The sequence below is a fragment of the Oreochromis niloticus genome, linkage group LG4, assembly GCF_001858045.2.
Source record: "Oreochromis niloticus isolate F11D_XX linkage group LG4, O_niloticus_UMD_NMBU, whole genome shotgun sequence".
NCBI classification, from domain to species: Eukaryota; Metazoa; Chordata; class Actinopteri; order Cichliformes; family Cichlidae; genus Oreochromis; species Oreochromis niloticus.
In genome coordinates this window covers 30475684-30498474 of record NC_031969.2, presented here as the reverse complement: position 1 = coordinate 30498474, position 22791 = coordinate 30475684, and the positions used below count along the sequence as shown (strand labels likewise).

The 22791-nt window shown below is 39.4% G+C and overlaps 1 protein-coding gene across 5 annotated transcripts in view; it reads left to right on the top strand.

Annotated features, from left to right (window-relative positions):
• Positions 1-1886: 1886 nt before the first annotated feature.
• LOC100710302 (somatostatin receptor 3) overlaps positions 1887-22791 on the top strand; it is a 40233-nt gene continuing 19328 nt past the window's right edge. For 2 of the 5 annotated variants that reach the window (XM_019357640.2, XM_019357639.2), the window contains exons 1-2: positions 1887-2458; positions 8212-8352. In XM_019357640.2, coding sequence (XP_019213185.1) covers positions 8311-8352 — 42 coding nt within the window. In that variant the 5' untranslated portion in view covers positions 1887-2458; positions 8212-8310. Of the gene's footprint in view, positions 2459-8211; positions 8353-8476; positions 8540-22791 lie in introns of those variants that run through there. The other 3 variants (XM_025906427.1, XM_005469033.4, XM_003442601.5) reach the window with 3 other exon arrangements.

The window sequence follows — 22791 nt, the reverse complement described above, 5'->3', positions numbered from 1 at the left end:
GCAAATGAAAAGAAAAATAAACTGTAATAAATATTTAAGTTTAGTTCTGTGTCATTATACATAAAATGTATCTATAAATGTAAAAGTACAAATAGTAATAATAGTAATAGGGAGGTACTGGGGGAGAATGAAGGGAGGGGTAGCTATCAGTGCCTGTCATGACCTTTGGACACCGGGCATGACTCATGGGAAGTCCTCATTAGGATCACCCATGGTGGCTCAGGGATTCATTATCAGCCGGTCACTGGATTTTTTATTCTGTGTTTTACTCTGTGTTCAATAAATTCAGCATTTACGTGTATCTTTCATCATGTTTGATACTGTTTTTGTTTGTGTTTTGCGTTTGTAGTTTTGTAACTGTACATCACCATGGGTTTAAATCAACCAATCAAGGTAAAAGTGATGTGCAGACTTTCAGCTGGTCAATCAAAAGGTTGACTGACCAGCAGTTTCGTGGCCAGGTGAGACCTGTCCCCTCATTATCTCATGACAAATGAAGCAGACATAATATCTGAAGTTGATTCAAAGTCCTGAATTTGCGTTTTTTGGCTTTTCAGTTTTATTTAAAAACATGAGGCCCAAAGAGATGTCAGTGCACGTGAGGGAGGCCATTATTAGAAGTAACCTATCACAGAGACAGCAAAATCTTCAGGAGTGACCAAATCAACAATCTGGTACATTTAGAAAAGGGTCTTAAAGACCACAGAAGACAATTTAAATTCATGATGACAGAATTATTTCCATGGTTAAGAAAAACAGCGTGACAGCATCCAACCAAGTCAAGAACACTCTCGAGCGAGTAGGGGTGTCATTGTCAAAGTCTGCAATCAAGGAAATAACAGAGAACAGGGTGCAAACCAATAGTTACACTCAAGTCTAGAAGTGTCGGGTTAGACTTCACTAGAAAAACATCTAATCCAAGATTTGATTAGATTGTACCAGGCGTAAAGAGAAATAAGGAGGGAAGCAGCTCATGATCTACATGAACTGTCGATCATGGTGGAGGCAATGTTACAATATGGCCATGTATGGCTGCCAGTTGAACCAGGCCACTGGCGTTAACTGACTGCTGATAAAAGAAGTGCAATAAACTGTGAAGTGTACTCTCTGCTTGGATTCATCCAAATTCTGCAAAACATCACAGTGCAAATGGATAATGACCCAAAGCACACTGCAAAAGCAATCCTGGAGTTTCGTAAGGCAAAGAAATTGGATATTCTTCAACAGCCAAGTCAGTCACCTGATCTGAACCCAGCAGAGCAGCTCTTCACTTCCTAAATGCAAATCTAAGCACAGAAACATCCACAAACAAGCAGCAACTGAAGGTGGCTGTAGTAAAGGCCTGACAGAGCATTTCAAGTCCATGGATTCCACACTTCAGCCAGTTAGTGACTGTAAAGGATTTCCATACAAGTATTAAGCACACTCCTCATTATAAAAGTAAAATTATATTAGTTTGTCTAATTAATTTTAAGCCCCTGAAAATGTGAAATTGTGTATAAAAATTGCTGTAATTCCAGAACAGTTAATATTGTAGTTTTATGAAGCCCCTTGAACTAAAGTGGAAAGTCTGCACTTCATTTACATATGGGCTGTTGGAGTTAAAAGCTTTGGTGCTGTACAAAAGTAAACTACAAACGTCTTTGTCCAACCAATTCTGAACCCAGCTGAAGGCTATTTATAGTTTTGTTAGATTCTGATGTTTATTCCTCTGGATTTTTGTAATTTTAATCTTTTTACTCTTTTTGATTTTGATTTTTTAAATCCGCTTTTCTGTTTCCCATCATTCTGTATAGTTTTGTGTTGTACTTGTCATTTTCTATGTTTTTTTCCTGCCTTCTTTTATGTTCTTTGTGATATTTTTGGGGATGATAAGGCATATCTCCCGTTATGTCATCTTTTCTGTAAGGTCCTCAATTTTCAGAGTGCAGGCTGACTGTTATTTAGAGTAGAGGGAGGTACTTATACATGCCTGCCAGGCAGCTTTCTAACTAAAGTGTTTAATTTAAAGTAGCATAGACTACACCTGCGCTCTTTAATGGTTCTTTGGGCTTTGAAAGGATACCTGCGCTGCTACAGTCACATTCACAGACTGTGCACACACGGGGACGACACACACACGCACACACCAAAGGATTTTAACACCTCCTATTTGACTGTGTGCGGCAGCAGAGCTGTTACCTAGTTACAAGCTAGAGACCGTGCGACCTGCGCTGCTGATAATGTTGCGGTGGGGACTGAGTGCATCAGTCAGTCCGGAGCAGACGAAGGGAGAAGAGAGACGGAGGCGCACGGAGGAGCGCAGCGGGCTGCTTCTCTGCTGGAGATGACACTGGAACTCATCCCGACGGAAGACCGGCAAAGTGCAGCGGCTCTTCTCGCGTTGTTTCACCGATAAATCCAGCAAAGCCCTGGTAAAGGTCGGGTCCTGAAGGTGCGGAGAAGTCTCAGCTTTAAGGTAAGTTTGGGTATCTGTTGTAAACCTGACCGGTTCATACTAATGGATGTTTGCTGTGAATGAGTGCGGACAGCTGATGATGTCTGTTAGCTCACCTGTACATTCAGAGGATTTATGGTTAACGAGAGTTTCCGTTAAATGCATTTAAATAACCCTCCCAGACATGTTTAGGAACTTCTGAATGGGGAACACGGGCTCAGGAAATGACTTTTAATTGATTTCAAATTAAAGGCACAAATTCTTCACATAACAAACTGCACGTTTTTTAACATTAAGACCATTTTTTCACTGCAATAAATGCCAAATAAGCAACTTTAACGATTCTACTACAGTCTGAAACCTTTCAATAAATAGCAGCTACAGCAGCCATGGGCAGATTGTGAGACAAAAGCACCCCCTCCGTACACACATGTAAAAGGTCCCCACCCCACTGAGAAGGCTGACCCCCCCCAGACTGAATGAGTCACGGAATGATTGTGAAGGCTGTGGCCATTTTCTTCTTCATCTGATGGGTTTAGTTCTCTTTGGTTTGTGTGTCTCTTTTAGTAATTTTTGCATCTCTTTAATTGTATTTTTGAGCTGTTTGTGAGTTATTTTTGCCTTCTATGATGATTCTATAATGATTTTTTTTTTTTTTTTTGGCATTTCTTGTGCTCACTGTGGTATTTCTAGTCACATGCTTGTGGTCACTTTTTGTTTGTGTGCTTCTTATTGTGTTTTTAGTGTTTTATTTTTAGTTATTTTTGGCGATGCTTTTAGTAGTTTTATTTGTTTTTGTGGTCAATTTCTTTGATCCTGCAGTTCTTAATTCTTTTAGTCTCTTTCTGTGCTCTCTGTGGTAGCTTTATTTCTTTTTCTATAGTTTAGGTCATTAGTTTTTGTTTTTGTGGTTTATTTTGTATTTTTAGCTATTCTGAGTTTTTGTTTGTAGTCTTTTTGTGCATCTTTGTGTCTTTTATGTGCTCAAAGGACTTTCTGCAATAAAGCTTCATTTAAACCTAATTTAAGCGTAGCCTACGCAGCTGACTCTCACCACTGCCAACAGCAACCAGTGAAAAAGTCATTTTTTTTAAAAATGGTTTGATCAGGATGTATTTCAGTACACAGTACACAAGTAGTTCTTCCATTGTAGGTGAGATGGAAGAACTACTTGTGAGTGAAGTAGTACTTCACAAATACCTTGCATATTTAAGCTTATTTAGCATCATGAAAAGAAAAAATCGATTCAAATCTCTGTATCTTACAGCGATTCTTGGGATTCTGTGCTTTTCTGAGGTAGATCACATTCAGTGCAAACTGCTCCTCACTGTCAGATATAACTAAAAGGCATCCATATTTTACAATGAAACGAAGCAGAAACATATATTGAGTTACTTATTTTAGGCACTAGTAGCATATTTAGTCCAAAATTCCCTGTATTTTACAGTTTCTGTTATGGTCTCAAGCTAAAGGTCATTTTCTACATCTAGTTTATCTCATTGAGAGTCCAGTCGTCACCTGTTGGGAGCATTTGGCTGCAGCCATTTCCATGCAATGGTCTTCTCTCCTGCAGGCAAATGCATTTTAATGAGCTACTCATTCTGTTTCCTGGGTTTTTCCATGATTTTGCACAGGTACTGTGTAACAAAAGGGCAGTCGGCTTCTGAATCCTTCAGGCAGCTTTAGTGACTTCTTTCAAAGGCACTTTGTTAGGAAACGCAGCTGTTATGAGAATCTCATCTGCATCTCTTTGCTTGCGCTGTACTCTCATTTACATACATATATTTTAGTCCTGCAGCTTGTGTGTTTTTCTGATTAACCGGCCAGTTATTTATGCTTTTGTTCAGCTAAAAAATAGATTAAAAATACATCACAATATGCATTTCTGTAGTTTAAGGGCAAACACAGAAGTTTTTACTATAATGGAAGAGCAAGAAAAAGGAAAGACAATATTGCATTCAAGAACTTTTTAGCATTTTTGGATTAAAAAAAAACAATAAAGAAAAGCTTGTAACTACTTATCTACACATCTAGTTATACTCACCATCATCTATGTTCCTGTGTGGTTACTGCTTTTAGAAGAACTCTACATAACACAATAACTAAACTCTAAATACAGTACAATAACTAAATGCAGCAGTTGGTATCCAAATGAACTTTTCTTAGACCTTGATGTACACAAGCCAAAAAATATACAATTTCTCCTTTTTTTTAATCTTTACAGTCCAGTCATTTTACTGTTTCACTCATTTTAATAAATACAATTAACTGTAATTAAAAATTATTATAAACAAGCTTAACAAAAACTCCCTGTTTTATTTTTTTTTCAGCCACATTTTGGGAGTTTAGGGCTAAATATGGAGCTCCCATTTATGATATTGGTATCTTTGGTGATATCATTATCAGAGATGTATCTCAGTGAAGTGAAGTTGAGTGTTTGACAAGACGTTTGGGAGAAAACAATTTCCTTTTTTTTTCCTGTAAAAAAAAGTTCCCTACTGTGTTTATGACAGTCTGAGTGTGATTGCCAGCCGACTTGATTTCCGCCATTCATTGTGAAAGAGAAGAAAACACATCACGTCTCCATCATGTGAAACCACTCAAGATGTAAAATGCTTGATCTTTACCTGGCATTTGATTTTTTTCTTTTGCTTAGCATTTCAAATCTAAAGGAGTCAAACACTCATTTTATTGAAAATGTGATCCTTGAAGTTAATTGAGATGCATTTGCAAAATAATAGCAAACTGATGCCATCATCTGCCCACAAATGAGTCAAACACACACACACACACAGAGTCACCACAGGTGGGAAGCTAACAAGCACAATCCACAGCCTCATTTCAGGCAGAATTGCCTTTTAAGAGGAGAGTAAATTATCTCTGGTAACATGATATCGATATCTCACTACATTCACACAGATTGTGGTGGGTTTTCTTTCCCCTTTCTTGTATTTACAGATAAAATATTTAACATCGCTGATTTACTCCAGTCATGAAAAAAGGTTGGCATGGTTATGCATCTTTTAAGAAAAAGTTCAGTCATGAAGAAATATAGTACATTTGTAATGAACATATTTTAAAATAAACTCTTTAAGATAAGATAAGATAAGATGGCCTTTATTAGTCCCACAGGTGGGAAATTTGTTTTGTTACAGCAAAAGTGCAAAGTTATGTAGCAGAAATTAGAAAACACTGGAATGCAATAAAATACAATAAAATAAAATAAAATACTATATACAATAGAATAAAATAGAATAGAATAATATATACAATAGAATAAAATAGAATAGAATAATATATACAATAGAATAAAATAGAAATACAAATACTATATACAACTGAGTAGGAAAATACAAACACAACTTTACATAAGAAAATATAGTTGGACCGACTCTTCCAGGCTCCCTTCCACCTGCTCCCAACTCTCACTACAGATCACAATGGCATCTGTCAGTCACTCTCCCCAGAGACTTCTGTCTGACCTCATCTGTCAACCTGTCCATCACAACAAGAAGGGGCTCAGAGCTGATACCTGATGTTATCCCACCCCCACCTTGAACCCATCTGTCACTCCTACCACCTACCTCACCGTTGTCTCTATGCCCTTATACATGTCCTTCACCACCCTCACATACTTCTCTGCCACTCCTGACTTCCTCATGCAGCACCACAGTTCCTCTTTTGGCACCTTATCAAATACTTTCTCTGGATCCTCAAAAATTCTCAGAAGGAGAGCCTCTCTCTAAGATCAGGTGACTGACTTGGCCATTCAAGAATATTCCACTTCTTTGCTTTAATAACTCCTGGGTTGCATTGGCTGTATGTTTTGGGTCATTGTCCATCTGTATTAGTAAGTTATTTGCAACCAAATTGTAAGTTATTTGGTTGCTTCTGTCCCGTGTCACATCATCAATAAACAATAGTGTCCCTGTGCCACTGGCAGCGATGTATGTCCAAGCCATCACACTGACTCCGCCATGTTTCACAGATGATGCGGTATTCTTTGGATCATGAGCTGTTCCACACCTTCTCCAGACTTTTTTCTTGCCATCATGGTTGATCTTTTTTTCATCTTTCCAAAGAATGTTTTCCAGAACTATGCAGGCTTTTTTAGATGTTGGGTTTTTTTTGTTGTTGTTGTTGTTTTTTTGGTTTGGTTTTTTAGCAAAGTCCAATCTAGCCTGTCTATTCTTGGGGCTTATTAGTGACTTACAGCATGCATTGAACCCTCCATATTTATATGCAGTCTTCTCTTTATGGTAGACTTAAATATGGATATGCCTACTGTACATCCTGGAGAATGATGTTCACTGGGTTTGCTGCTGTGAAGGAGTTTGTCATTATCATAGAAATGATTCTGCGATCATCCACCACTGTTGTCTTTTGTGGACTTCCAGGTCTTTTTGCATTCCTCGGTTCACCAGTGGTTTCTTTCTTTCTCAGGATGTACCAAACTGTAAATGTTGCCATTCCAACTATTGTAGCCATTGCTCGGATGCTTTTTTTTCTGTTTTTGCAGCTTAAAGATGTCTTGTTTCACCTGCATGGAGAGCTTTGACTGCATATTGACTGTTCACAGCAAAATCTTCTAAATGCAAGCATCACACCTGAAATCAAATCCAGGCCTTTTATCTGCATCATTGATAATGAGCCTATAGTCTGCCTATGTTCCTCCTTCTTGAGAGATCTGCTATGTTAGCTTAAACAAGTTAAATGGATTTGTCAAACAATCAGTAAAACATTCAGCTTGTTAAATGATCATCAGTCTCTTAAATAAGCAAACAAATTGTGCGCTTGATTGAAATTCAGGCTTTCATGTTGCACCCTTCCAGTTAATCCATGTGACTGCAAATCCAGACACGAGTCCAAGTTTTTAAATTGCCTCGAAATTTATGTAAAGAAGTACAAGTCTGGAAGCGGCGTTGATCATGTAGGTGAAAGATGTGAAAAACAAAATGTTTTTTTTCCTTTGGCTTCTGAGATTGACATCTACCTCATAAACAGGGCCAACACAAGAGAGAAAAAGGTCACCAGAGCACACAGTAAAAGTAAAGCCAGAATTGGCTCTCAGGCTGTGAGTGAATTGACTGAGTTTATTAAGTCCGTCTGACTCCGCGAGCCCTGAGGAGAAGCCTTCATAACCCCTCTTAAGCTTCAGAGAGGCGGCAGCAGCAGCACCCTTAGGGTATCAGACTTCCTACTGAGTTCTAAGGAAAGGAGGTACAAATAAAGATGTTAAATATTCATGTTGAGCCACGAGTCCCTGATTTATTCAAGTAATGTTGATTTCGTTCTGAACAGTGGCAGAAAAAGATTGCCAACACTTCTGATCCTCAGCTTTAAGCCCACACATGAACTGTATGAACAGCTTGAAGTGCACATTACTTTTTTCCCCATATGTCGACCAACGCGTCCCACACAGTTGTATAAGGTCACACTGGCAGACAATTTAAAAAAACAAACAAAAAAAAACATGTTTTAGTGACAAATGTAGTTGGTTTTACAGGGCTGATAAATATCCTTTTTTTTTTAAAATAGCAGTAGTTATATTTATAAGAATGTACATATGTTGTCTGTTCATAACATACACTGAAAATCTTTGAATGGCAGCTCTACTCTGACACAAAGTCTTCAGAGCTGTGAGTAGTAATGGACTTTTTTCATATTTTATCGACAAGATTACTTTCAGTTTAAATGAAAAAATAACTGGAAGATTAATAAAAAATGGGATCGAATTATCAGACTCATTCCCGATGTTTGCTGGATTTTGCCAGGGCAGGCAGCAGCGGAGGAATGCGGAAGCTGATTTCAGTTTTGGTGATCTCGGGAACTTGTCTCCGTGGATGATTTGGTCCTGTTGTCTTCATTAACCAATGACCTCTATTTCGCTCGGGGCTGTAATAGAAGTCTTAATGGTATATGGAAGGGATGACAGAGTGACTGGTGAGAAGTGGGTGGATCATTCCATGTTATTCCTGATTTAGACTTCTGCGGGAAATCAACGTCGTAATTTACGATATAACCTTTTTTATGTTTTAGGAGTGCACGTGAAGGTTATGTGGAAGGTTACGGCGTAGCGTTAAAAGGATTTCCAGTTATGCCGTAAGTTACAACGTGGATTTCACCCAGAAATGTAAATCAGGCTTTAAGCCTTGTTTTTTGTTACCACATTGGTTGTTGTGAACAGCAACAGAGACGTCCATTTATACAAGCAATTAGGGTGCACTGAACATTCATCTCCAGAATGATTGGTACTGGTATTGCAGCTCAGAAAAAAGAACTCCGCATCAGCGCTGGTTTACGATTAGAGGTCGTTAAAACAAGAAGCAGACTTTTGGCTCACACCTCTGTTGATGAGGGCAACAACAAGCATGTGCGTAAACAGGCAGTTAGCAGTGTTCAAGGATCTTGGAGTCTTGTTCTTGAGTGGGGGGAGAGTGGGGACCGAGAAAGGGATGAGTGTAGTGTCTGCAGTGATGCAGATACTGTACAGGTCTTTTGCAGGTATTTGATTATGACAGCTGATCTGCATCCTTACACTCATCCATGGCAACAAACAGTGGGTAGTGACCAAGAGAAAATATCACAGAAACACGCAGAGGATTGAGCGTCCTCTGAATGGTGTCTGAGATCATCAGAATCATGGATAACTCTTTACTATATACATGAGGAGTTGACAGTATAGATATATCACCATTATCAGTATCATTATCACTCTCAAAGGCTGAACCAGATGAGGGGGAAGTGCCTTTTGGACACTTCTGAGGTCAGGTGATTAAAGCATATGCACCCATGGAGACCCCCAGGGCAGGCCCAGGGCATGAGGAGAGTGAGTTGGAAAGGTTGGTGGTCCCCTTGAATTGCTGGAGGTGGTGGCTGGGGGAGAGGGAGGTCAACAATAGTTCCTCTACAATCTGACCTGATAGCGATAGAAAATGGATAGATGGCTTGATGGATCAATACTTGGATTGAGAATGTAAATACTATAATCAGTCTAACCAAAACCATAATAAAACTGCTAAATCCCAGATGTTCTGAAATGCTGCAGGTCTTCACCAAATCTTGGTATCTCAAAACAACTCTGACCTTTAAACAAAACACAGAATATTTTCTTTATTTTTCAGCCTGAAGGTTCCTGCATATTCTTGACCTTCCAGATGTTATTAGATTGAATGAGTCATTATGATTGCACAAAAACCACAGTGAATCCCTGAAGACACTAAAGGCCCTACTAGTGCCTTCTGTGGTCTTAAGAGGAAACTGAACTGCTTTTTTAACTGTAATAAGGAACAATAAGAGAAAATGCAAATACATATTTGCATGTAATTTCAGCCGGTACCGTTTTGTCTCTATAGTTTGACATTTTACAAAAATATTCTTCCTTGCTCTCTTATTGAGACTCAGATCGATACCACTGCAGGGAGTGCTGTCTGTGTTTTTCCTCTGCAGATTCTCTGAAGGCCACATCACACATTTTGAAAGAAAAGCGAGCCCTTTCAACAAAAGAAAAGCATTTGTGACACTTCTGATCTTCTGAAATGGTGCTCATGATGCTTCTATTGTGACACACTGTGTGAGATTGAATACTACAGTTGTGAAGTAAATGGACAGTGAAATGAAATGACAGGCCTCTATATGGCTTTACGGCTGTGTGGCTGCACAATTCAAATATAGTGTTACTTTGTGTCTAATAGGAATTTCTCTACAGCACTGATACGGTAGAACCATAAAAGAACTGTGGAAATGTTTAAAATTGTATTCATTTTTTAAAAACTATTTAATGCCATCTTTAGTTGTTTAGAAATATACATAATAAATATTCTCCAGAAGTAAGATGCATAAAGCTGTAAACTCAGTTCAAACTGTGTTTATACACAAAAGCTTAGATGCTTTAGTGGTGTCAGAAATAAAGCTTTGTGTGTATGCACGGCCCTATTTTCTAAATCTCATTCACATTTACATGAGCCTGTAATCTTTAAATAGAGAGAGACAACTTTATAAGAAAGGTGCACAGATAAATGAAAAACAGGGCCAGGGTTTCAAACTCCCAAACTAAACGCTTTTCTGATGAAAACATCTTGTACAGTATTTAGCTGCCAACAACATTTCCAAAGTGCTGTGCAAAGTATGACTGTTGAGTTTTAATATATATGGCAAGTAAAATGTGATATTTGAGACACTCGGGAAGCAATCATAAATGTACCTGTAAACAGAGATGATAATCTGATTACTTTTTTCAAGTAACGAGTAATGTAAGGGATTACTATTGCAAAAACGGTAATTAGATTACCGTTACTTTCACGTAGGAATGCTGCGTTACTAAAACCGTGATTTTTTGCGAGAACGTCTCATGACAGTGACGTAAGCGAGTGCGACGTTTGTGCCAACAGCTGTCTGCAGATCATAATATATCGAGTGCGGGACAGAGTGTAGCATGCAGCATTTAAAGCGTGGAAGTACTGACCTTATTTTGAGTTTGATTCCATAAAAAGTGACAAAAACATTAGTGTCCGTTGTGCGTGGGAAGAAAACTTCTTTTTACAGCGAAAAAACCCCTAAACTTCCAAGCAAGCACCGAGTGTACTACGACGTAATGTGAAATTCACAGAGAAACTCGCGGATTCTTCCACTGACCGCTGCAGCACACCTGCACCAGGGTAAACCTCCGCCTACCCCAGTCCTGCTTTACAGGTGAAAATAGAGCAACAGGACCGCTAGTCTTTGATTTTATTTATTTTCTGCTGTGTTTTACTTGCATCTATTTGAAAGAGTGAGTGTAAACACAAAAAAATATTTTATTTTATGTGCTGGAATGTGCAGAAAATAGGTTTAAATGTTAAACAAATTTCTTCCAGTCAGAGAATGTTGCATATAATTTAATTTTTGCTTGATGCATAAAGTTAAAAGATTAAAACTAATAAAACAAGTTTTAAAAAGAGACTTTTCCATTTGATTACATTTTGTATGATGAATTATGCAGAAAAAGTAGAATTGGGCTGAAAGATCTATCGCTTTATCACCTATTCAGGTTGTAAATCGTGTTTTTAAAAAGTAACTAAGTAACTAAGTAATTAATTACTTTTGAAAATAAGTAATCAGTAAAGTAACGGGATTACTTTTTGGGGGAAGTAATCAGTAATTAGTAACTGATTACTTTTTTCAAGTAACTTGACCAACACTGCCTGTAAAATGTTTCCTATGAATTGGTATATAAATATTAAAGGAATGTTTTTTTATAAATGGATTTTCAAGGATTATATTTGGCTGGCGTAAAAACAGAAATGGAATCCTTCACAATAAAATATAACAAGGCCTCATTCAATTTAAATCAGCAAACACTAAAACCATAAGAAAAAGCCTGAACAGGACTGTCACATATTTAACAGGCAGAAAAATGAATAACAAATAAAGGCCCTCCATTCAGACAAGTGCCTTTTAAAGTTAATAGTTTCTTTTGGACTTCTTGCTTCAGACTGACAATCTGAAACATTTGCATGTGTTAAAACAAATGACAAATGTTCCCTACAGTTAACCAAGTATATCCATCCATTTCAACTCCTTATCAGAGTCTGGTTCACAGGGGCAGCACTTTAAGCTAAAATGCCTTCATCTCTATCTCTAAGGCCCCCACCTCCAGCTCCTTGAGAGGTGATGACATCAAGGCATTTCCAAGTCAGTTGAGGTACAAAATCTCTTCAGTACGTCTGGAGTCTAGAAACACTTCATATAGGAAGCTTAGCAGCAGCTCTACTCTGAGACACCATGAATGACCAAACTGATGCTTATTTCTCCAGCCTGAATTCCTTTTCTTTTACCCACAGGTCGTCCCATGGGTGAATGTAGGATTGGTGATTAACTAGCAAATTAACAACTTTTCTTCATGCTTCGGCCTCTCTGGTTTCTAATCAAAAAATCCAAACAACTACTGTTGGTTGCAGTGCATTTCAAACTAACAAATTTCTGTAATAATACTGTGTCTTTCAGTTACTGCACTACATTCAGTAATTACTTTGGAGTTGCAACTATGTTGTTACTTGTGTTGCAAAGTTTTTTCGGTTAACTGTATGATGGGTGGATAAAGAGGGAAAAAAACCCATCACCCATGCTTTTTTCTTTCATACATGTGCTACAATCAGCTGACTCTGGTCCATGTGCAGGAAAGAGGAAAAAGATGGAGTGGTTTACAACTTTTCAGGAATGTCGATATGGACATTTTCTGTAGGACAAAAGGACAAGAGCATATTGGTAACGTGCAAACCACAAAGAACCCAGAGTGACGTTAAAGCCAAACAACAAATAAATATTCCTCATTGACTAAGGTTTAGATTGTTGGTAACCATGTCTCATTCACACATTCATTCAATCACTTTTCTCTATATCTAGTGCTTAATATGCACGCTTAGATGAATTTATAGGGAGCAACTTGGGTTTCAGTATGTTGCTCAAGGAAAGTTGGATTGAAGCACCAACTTTCTGATTCCTAGATTACCTGCCCTACCTGTTACAGCTACCCCACAATGCATTTCAGTTTATGTTATGGAGTAAAGTGAAAATGATTTAATGAGTAGTGAACCAGTGAATGAACCCAAAGAAAAACTAAATCCAAAAACAGTGTGCATCTCTGTGATGCAAACAGTTTCTTGCAAACCTGCATGAGAACACGTTAACCAGTGAAACCTGTGAAATGTCCAGTATCACAATATCCCATCAAATCTACCCTTAAGTCTATTTGAACTGAGATTACATGTTGAATGCAAAACTGTGGGAATAGTTTCTAACCTGAGAGTCATACATGACCCTTATGGGGGGTGGTGGTGGTGGGTGTCAGTGTGCAGTTGAATATCAGCCGCTGGAGATGAAGCTTTTTATAGCCAGGGACGAACCTTGAACCTTTAGCTGCTGTGCTTTTAATGTGCTGTGCAAAGCTTTTGTAATGTTGCTATGGTTACCTCTTGATTAACCTTTCACATATATTAAAACTGTCATTCAACCCGATGACTCAAATTAGATGTACAGATATGTGATATTAAAGACTTTGTGTTTCTAAATACACCAACACTATGTTACAGGCTATGAAAACAGATATGGTAAATATCTTATTATAGCATCCAGCTTTTGATTATAATACAGTCTTTCTGTACTCTTCCCTACTGGGCAACTGATTGGTTCACTGCTTGACAAGCTGCTCAAAGGTTCAGTCTGGGCTTTCAAGAGAAAAAAACAAAACAGAAGAAAACAAAGCAAATACACTCTTTAAACATGTCCTTAATGGTGTCCCCGAGCTACTGCTCAGACCATAGCTGGACTGGCCATTGGCCCACCGGGCAAATGGTGATTTTTCGTTTTTATGGGCCAACATTTTTTTTTGTTTGTTTGTTTTTTTGTAACGGTATAAACAATGAAAGGTGGTGGATTGGCCAGTTGGTCATGATCGACTCTGGGCTGGACCAATTACAGCCGATGAGGTCGAACTTTAGAGTTCCGTATTTAGGTGTAAAGGAACGCGATTTGTCCCGAACTTCAGCAAAAATTAAAAAAAGAAAAAGAAAAAAAAAAGGCACAAAGCTGGAGTTATTCTGTGTCTTTACGCTGCATAGCTGCCTCTTCTTCTCTCATTCTCTCCCCCTCCATCTCCTGTTGCTACTTCAATCATGAAATTGATCAATGATCAGCTGATCGGCTTTGCTGTCCTAAGTCCCGTCTCGTTTGTTTATCCCCCACTTTGCGCCAGAAAGACGAAACCAGCGGATGTCGCGCACATTTAAGCTTGATAAGCTGTTGTTATAATTTATTTAATATTACTTTCGAGTATCAGCTGGCGTTTGCTGGATACACACCCGTAAAGGTGCTGGTCAACACACAGTCAACACACAGTTTCCCTCTCACCAGATATCCAAACCGATATCTGGTGAGAGGGAAACCAGGAGATGTCCTTACTGAATCATCAGAGTTGAACAGGTGATGGAGAAACAGGTTTACCTTTTAGTTGACATGAATGAGTGGAAGGGAAGTTATTAACTGTTTCTGAGAGACAAATAACACCAGGATCCTTTTCCAAGTAGCTGACAGCTGTGCAGGGGCGGGTCTAGCAAAGTTTTGCCAGGGGACCAAGTAGGGCATTAACAATATTTACTATATTGTATATAGGGCTGCCACGATTAGTCGACTAGTCACGATTACGTCGACTATTAAAATCGTCGACGACTAATTTAATAGTCGACGCGTCGTTTGAAGCTTTGTAAGATCCCAAAAGACGCAGGAATAAGTAGTAGTATTTAAGAGTGTAATAACGGACTGAAACAGAAGATGGCAGTACTGCATGTACAAGGATGCCAGCTGCCGTTAAACCCCGAAGAAGAAGAAACTGTGTCCCAGAATTCATAGCGCGGCCCAGCGCAGTTGTCAACAATGGCGGCAGCTAGTTAGTTTTAATATTACTCTTATTATTCTTTCTGGGTCACAAAATAAACGTTTAACATATTTTCAGGTGAGAATGTAGCTGTGTAACCCTCAAATATCTGCTCAGTCTATCAAGACACCACGTATTTTCAAAAGCGCTCCGACGTTTTCGGAGACGTCTGTTACCCACCAGCTCGATAGCGAGCCGGGTTTCTAGGCTCATTAGAGTCGGTGAGAACACCGGACTCCCGGCAAATCGTTTTCAAACTCACCGCCGTCTTTCGCTACTCAGGTTAAACATGTAATATAAGTCACTTAGATAACTTAAAAATGTTATTGTTTGGCTTTTTTTTATTATTTTATTTGTTCCTGAGTAAATTGGTTTGGCTGAGAAATAAAGTTATAGTTTTTGCACAGATGAATAAACGTCAAGCAGACAACTGATTATCAGAAGTGTGAGATGCTCGAGAATATACTCCGGTGTCCTGTTATATTTTAGATAGCAAGGAGCAGACGGCTGAGTTTATTAAACTTCACTGAAACAATCTGCAAATTTCATTAAAAGTGTAATAAACTATCATCTTGTCTTTATTTTTAGTTAGCACATACCTTAAACACTTCAAGCTGTAAGCTAATGATAGTTATATAAGAGCAGACGCATGCTGGTGCAATAAGCTGTACATTTTACGTCCAATGGATGCATGATCTGATTAGTCGACTAATCGCAAAAATAATCGGTGACTAGTCGACTATCAAAATAATCGTTTGTGGCAGCCCTAATTGTATATAGTAAATATTAAGTCTAGTATATGCCCTAATAAGCTATAGTACTTTTTCCTATGGGAAGGTACCATGTGTGCAGTCTGCAATTCTGTTGCAGAAAGATGTTGAATCTATTTAATTACTGTAGAAAAATAATTGGTTTCTGTGCATTTGTTTTACCCTGGCAATAAATTTAAGTCGATTAAGCATTATGAGGTGGAGGGTGGGGGGTGGTTTCCTATTTTTTTGCTGGGAGTTGACAACCCTGCTAGTTAGGTATATGTAATTATTGATTAGATTGTTTGATATTTCCGGTAAGTACTGTTTAAAATACCAGAATAGGGAGGATGGTGTAGGTTTAAGTTTATTAGATTGATACATATATACCAACAAGACAGTGTACATCACTGTCACAACAGCAATTGTTTTCATTCAAAGGCTTTATAGCTTTTCCTATAATACCTGGTGGGCCGTTCTCTAGTCAAAATGCCCGGGACGACTTTTTTTGTCCCAGTCCAGTCCTGGCTCAGACCTGAACCTTTTATGGCTTTGTGGAGACTAGAAGGCTCCGGGAGACTAACTTTGGACAAGAGTTTAACACCTTGACTGCTCTTTCACAGACCTCCCATATGCACTTCAGATAAGCAATAAAAAAGTGTTCTTACAGTAATTGACTTCGTTATACAGATTTAAACCGTAAATGGTCGGTTCTTCTGTTACCACCAACAATCAGACATGCAGCACTCAGTTGTTGTTAACATTTCAGAGCAGCTGCATGATTTAATTTCACTTTATATAAAGTCTGGTGAAAAGAAGCCACATGCTGAGGAATCAGAGGGAGACTGAAACACTGCAAATGAATCAAAGGGTTTTTCTTTTTCTCTTTTCCTAATAACAGGATCAGTTATCATTTCAACAGTAATATTTGTAAAAGTAGCTTCACTGATTACTTGAATGGCAAAAACTGAAGTGACCATTGTTACGACCCCCTCTGCTAGGCGACAGGTGGGGAGAAACATACACACGCCCTCTCACGAAATCAGAGTAAATAAGGGGATTTATTAAAAACGTTAAACTGAAAACCGACGGGGCTGTTCAACAGACCACCGGGGAAACAATTAATACACAAAGAAAAGAACAGACAAGAATAAAAACTAAGGGTTAACTAAGGCAAGCCAGCATCACAAAACTCTAATGAAACTAAGTTCAGCTGTATACCAGGTTTAACAAACAAAGAGCAACACAGCGAACAGGTTTAACAAACAAAGTTCAAATGCGCCACAGACGAGGAGGCCACTGCATGTCCACTTCTGAACAGAAATCCCCATAGTGTGAAGACTCTTCAGCCTTTTTATACTCCCAGGTGCAGACAATCAGCCAGTCAATTGGTCTTAGAGTGTCATGGGAGCTCCAGGCAGCCAATCGTCCGCATGGTCTGGCACACTTGGATCTGCATAAAAGAAGGCTGGCACAGGACTCCCAGCAGCCAGTCATCCACGAGTCCTAGCACACTTGGATTTGCATAAACACAAAAGGGTAGTCTCACTCTCTCCAAGGCCCAGGGCGGTAACACCATTTAACTCATTTCTATGAAAAAGAACTCTGCCAAACACTAATATGACCGCTGTGGCTCCACCCACCTGCTCTTTAGTTTAGTTTATTTGGAAATTATATATAATGTTCATAAAGATTACATAGAAAATAAAGGTAAATAACAATGGCTGACCCATGGCAGCAACAGAAACAGATACTGACTTTTTCTACAGACTTTTTAAAAAGTAAAATTAAACAGTAATGAATTAAATATTGATTATAGTGATGTAGGTAAAGAGATGGCCCTCTGGATGTAAGTGTGTTTTGGTTAAGGGAGGCATGAAAAAAAGTGAAAACTGAAGTCTTAAAAATGTCTTGTGAAATGTGAGTTAATCCTGACCACTGGGACCACCGTTACCTTCACCCTCCACATCCTCTCGAGCTCTTCTCTGAGCCCTTGGTACTTCTGCAGCTTCTCGTGTTGCTTCTTCCTGATGTTGCTGTCATTCGGAACCGCTACATCGATCACTACGGCCGTCTTCTTCTGTTTGTCTTCCACCACGATGTCCGGTTGGTTAGCCACCACCATTTTGTCCATCTGTATCTGGAAGTCCCACAGGATCTTAGCTCGGTCATTCTCCACCACCCTTGGGTGCATCTCCCATTTTGACCTCGGGACTTCCAGGCCATACTCGGCACAGGTGTTTCTGTATACTACTAACTATGGTTATGGCATTCCATGTATGCCCTGCCTGCTAGCATCTTGCACCCTGCTGTTATGTGCGGGATTGTCTCAGGGGCATCTTTACACAGGAGGTCTTGCCTGGTGTGATAGACCCCAACCTCTATGGATCTTGTGCTCAGAGCTTGTTCCTGTGCTGCCATGATTAGTGCGTCTGTGCTGTCTTTCAGTCCAGCTTTGTCCAGCCACTGGTAGGACTTCTGGATGTCAGCCACCTCCTGTATCTGCTGGTGGTACATACTGTGCAGGGGCCTGTCCTTCAGTGATGGTTCCTCCTCTTTCTTGGGTTTCTTCTGCCTGAGGTATTCACTGACTACACACTCGGTTGGGGCCATCTTCCTGATGTATTCGTGGGTGTTCGTTGTCTCATCCTGGGCTGTGGTACTGCCTGCACCCTGAGGTACCAGACTCAGGGTGCTGGACTTGGGGTGAAACTCTCCATGCATGGCCAGGAGCTTCTGGTCTTAATGCCAGTGGCTTCTATCTCCTCCTTTGGCCAGCTTATTATACCAGTAGGTTACCTGATCATGGGCAGGGTGTAGGTGTTGATAGCCCGGATCTTGTTTTTACCATTCAGCTGACTCCTCAGGACTTGCCTGACCCTCTGCAGGTACTTGGTAGTTGCAGCTTTCCTAGCGGCCTCTTCATGGTTCACATTTGCTTGTGGGGTTTTGTCTCAACATTTAGCTCAATAAAATACTATTGAGCTAAGGGAGGCAAGTGACTGTCCATACAGTATAACAATAGATTATCTAATGATAAATTAACCTGCAATAAAACATTAAAATAAAAGATTTATTAATAAACAAAATACCAACCGTCTTCATACTCATGTATACAAAATCAGTGCTTCCAAATGATGTTTTTTATCCACCATCACACCTAAGAATTAGATGTAATGAACTTTTGTCAATTTTTCATTTGCATATGTTTTTACCTTCAGCAAATCAGCAATGTAAATGAAACAAAGGGGATAAACTTGGTTTGAAGGGAGACTGTAGGCTGCGTTTCAGACTGTGCATGAGCTGAGAGGCAAAGCATGCAAAGCTTTTCTGGAAGAGTCCACGTTCTGCTGAAAATGAGCAGAACAAATTCAGTTTAATAAGAGAACCGTGGGTAATGGCTTAAATAAAGAAGACACTGGTGCCTCTAAAATTTTAAAAAATACATTTCTTAATTATTTCAGTTATAAGTAGGACACTATGCAGTCATATTTATTTAAAAACATTGGTTTGCTTGAATATTCTAAAATATAAATAATGAAACTCTCTATATCCTGGTTTCCACTCTTATTGTCTGCAAGTGACAGTGTAAAGATACACTATACACTTGATGATACTGACTTATGGTCTTATATTTGCATCTTAAATGTTACTAGAAGAACTTAAGAGCTGCATTGGCACAGTATTGTCAGGGTTCCTGGGTCGGTGACCCAGTGTTTTCAGTTTTGTCACATTTAGGTTATGTTGCCACATCAACGTTCTCATTTCCTGCTTTTCCTGTGTCAGCTCGTCTCTTGTGTTATTAGCCAGATTATGTTCAGCTGTGTACTCACCGGTCTCTCATTATCATCCTCATCAGTCTGTGTATTTAAGTCCTCTGTTTCCACTCGTTCACTGTCGTGTCATTGATGTTATGTTGTCGTTTCCGCCTGTGTTCAGTTCAGCCAGCCAGTCCTTTCGTTCCTGCCCTGTTCATCCACGCTTCATAATAAACCATCTTCAGTTCTTCACTATCCACGAGTCCAGCGTTTGGGTCACTTCCTCGCCTCCACACGACACACATCCTGACAAGTATAGGTTTGATTTTCCTGCAAACAAACTGTAGATGCAGGTGTCCCCACCACATGACACTGCAGAAATTGCACATACCTGATACAATATTTTAATTGTGTATTAGAATTTCTAATTATAGTAGTCGAGGATAAACAACATAATTCATGATTCTGGCAAACAAAACTCAGAAATGATTTCCTGCTGTCATCTGGCTCTCACTCCACACAAATACAGATTTACTTGGTCTTAAAAGCATTCCCTTTCCCTGAGCTACACCTTTATGATTATTGATTTAGTTACACGTATAAAATGATTCAACAACAGTTTGCAGGTGGCGGCTTCAGAGTTTAAATGTCAATCTATATGATCTATTAGGTTTCACTTGGTAGGTTAATCTATAACCATATTTTCTTGGTTTTTTAAATGCTCTTAAATGCATTTTGAACTGCAGTAAGAGTAGAAGTATGACATCATCAAAAGTAAAGTATAAGGGCATCTCATTGGCCTCTGTGGTGATCACCTGGTGATCTGTACTGCTACTCACCTGTCAGGATAACAAAGCTCCTCCCTGAAATGCTCCAAACCTTTAAAGCTGTGCGGCTGTCGGAGACTCTGACCTTTGCGATGAATGCTCGGCTCAGCCCAGCAGGTGCAGCAGCGTTTGACAGCTAAGATGTTGGCATTTCTGCTCCCACAGCGAGTTAAACCTGCCGCTGCAGTGAGATACGAAAAGAAAAACCCAAACTCTGCCAACTGTGTTTACCTTAAGTTCTGTAATGAGATCACTGTGCTGCTGTTGTGTAATGTGAATAAATTTAGTCATCTTGATCCCGTACCAAAAGAAGCCATTCCCAATGGTACAGTGCAAGAAAACAATCTATTTTAGACATCTTTTTTCAGAAATACCTTATTTATGACTGTTCTTGAAGATAAAGAAAATTCAAACCAACTGAGATCTGATTGAAATTTGATTTCGTGTTGGGAGCTCGATGTTGAGCCTGTGCTCATTTGCATTAAAGGAGCCAGCTGAGATGGTCATGCTCATTAGGATTCCTTCTGAATGCCTTCCCTTTAGGGTTTTCAAGGCATGCCCCACTCGGACGAGACTCTCAGGTAGAACCAGAGCTTACTGCAGAGATTATGCATCTCGTCTGGTCTCAGAATGAGAACATCCTGGGACAAAGGATCCCCGGATGCTGTGCTTAACCCACTGCCATCATGATATTAGCAGAAGAAAATGGATGATTTTGCAAAGTGAGGCATTCACTTTGGCTCAAACTGTGGACAAATGCATTATAAAATACTTACAGTCAAGTGCTTGACTACTATATGTAAGTAACAAAGCAACATGGGGCCAGCAGTGGCCTCCTCATCACTGTGATATCAAATCATGTTGATTGTTTCAAATATTAAGTCAGTAGTTTGTCCAGAAGAACCAGTTCAATGGAGAGTCAGTGGTACTGGGCAGAAATTATTCAGAGAACTCCACAGGCTGAGCTATCGGCTCCATGGTATCCCATGTTTTAATGTCATTCATTCACCAAATAATAAATGTGCTGCAGCCTGGCGTTCCTCCCAGGGGATGCTGCGGAGCTCTCTTAACAAACCAGAAAGTAATGCCACCCTGCCTGCATGCTGCACTCATCCTTTTTTCCTTCTCATCCCTGTCTCACATTGTTGGATCAGTAAAGTTGCGACTGCAGTACTTAAGCATCTAGCTAGCTCTGCGGGGAGCAAGCAAACAGAGTTACTTTGTTTGAACTGACAGTCTTGCTAGCTGAAGTGAGTTAGGTGGAAAAAGTTTGATAACTTCACTCTCAGAGAAAGATGTAAGGAAAATTAGTTTTTCAAGTGTAAGTACTGCTCAGCAAGAGAGATCCTAAACTCATATGTAACATCCTCATTTGTAGATGTATTTAATTCAGAGAGCAGATTTGTTCAGGATGTGTGGACGCTTTTTCTGGAAGGTACATTTCCGGAAGATCGGAAAATTTAATCTTAAAAATGGTTGGAACTGTATAAAATCCTGGATGTCAGACGATTTTATCCACTCGAATGGGAATGAAACTGAGATTATTATTTGTGCTTGGTCCCCCAGATTATTGGAAATTTGTTTTCACTCTTCTCATTTTATGTTAATGAAACTATTAGAGACCTGGGTGTGACTTTTGATAAGGAATTGTCATTGGATTTGGAAGTTAAGGATCTGGTTAGTTATTTTATTAATCGGTTGAGAAATATCAGTAAATGTTGTCCTAATATATGTAAATCTGAGAATGAAATACTTTTTCATCTCGTCTGGACTGGATGCATTGTCTAAAGCTTGTAGAAAATGCTGCTGAAAACCATTTTAGCAAATCCTCCACGTGCTCTCACATCACACCTCTGCTGATGTCACTGTACTGTCTCACCGTTAAACTAAGAATTCTGGCTTTCATCTCCAGGGTAGTGCATGCCGAAACACCTTCAATTCAGTTTAAATCAGTTTTATTTTAATATCACCAAGTCACAACAACATTTGCCTTAAGGCGCTTTATACTGTATGATAAAGACCCTAGAATAATGCAAAGAAACAGAAAAAAGCCCAACACTCATATGACCCCTATGAGCAATCAGTATGGCGACAGTGGGAAGGAAAAACTTCCTCTAACAGTAAAAGAGTTCCAGTAGAACCAGGCTCAGGCAGGAGTGGCCATCTGCCACGACCGGTTGGGGTGATTGGAGGAAGACGGGACGAAGACACGCTGTAGAAAAGAGCCAACAGTGACAGACCTTTGCAGTCATGTGTCACCAGCACGACCCTTAAGACTTCTGATAGGCCTTGTGATCCATCCCTAAATCTAGACTAATAACATAACTAAAGATGACAGAGCCTTTGCAATCATAGTTCCCACTCCTTGGAGCTCTCTGGCCTCCAGTCTGTGATCAATGAGCTCAGGAGACTTTAAACTGGCATTCAGGTAGCTTTTTATTATTTGCCTTTTGAGGGTTTCATTTGATGTGAAGTACCTGTGGGCACCTTTGTGTCTTGAAAACCACTAGATAAATAAATTTGCTTCCTTCAGAAAAGCAGTTGGAAAGACATTATGATAGCTTGCAAACCGTGTATATATTACAGAATACTACTGAGTAAATCAGTGTAA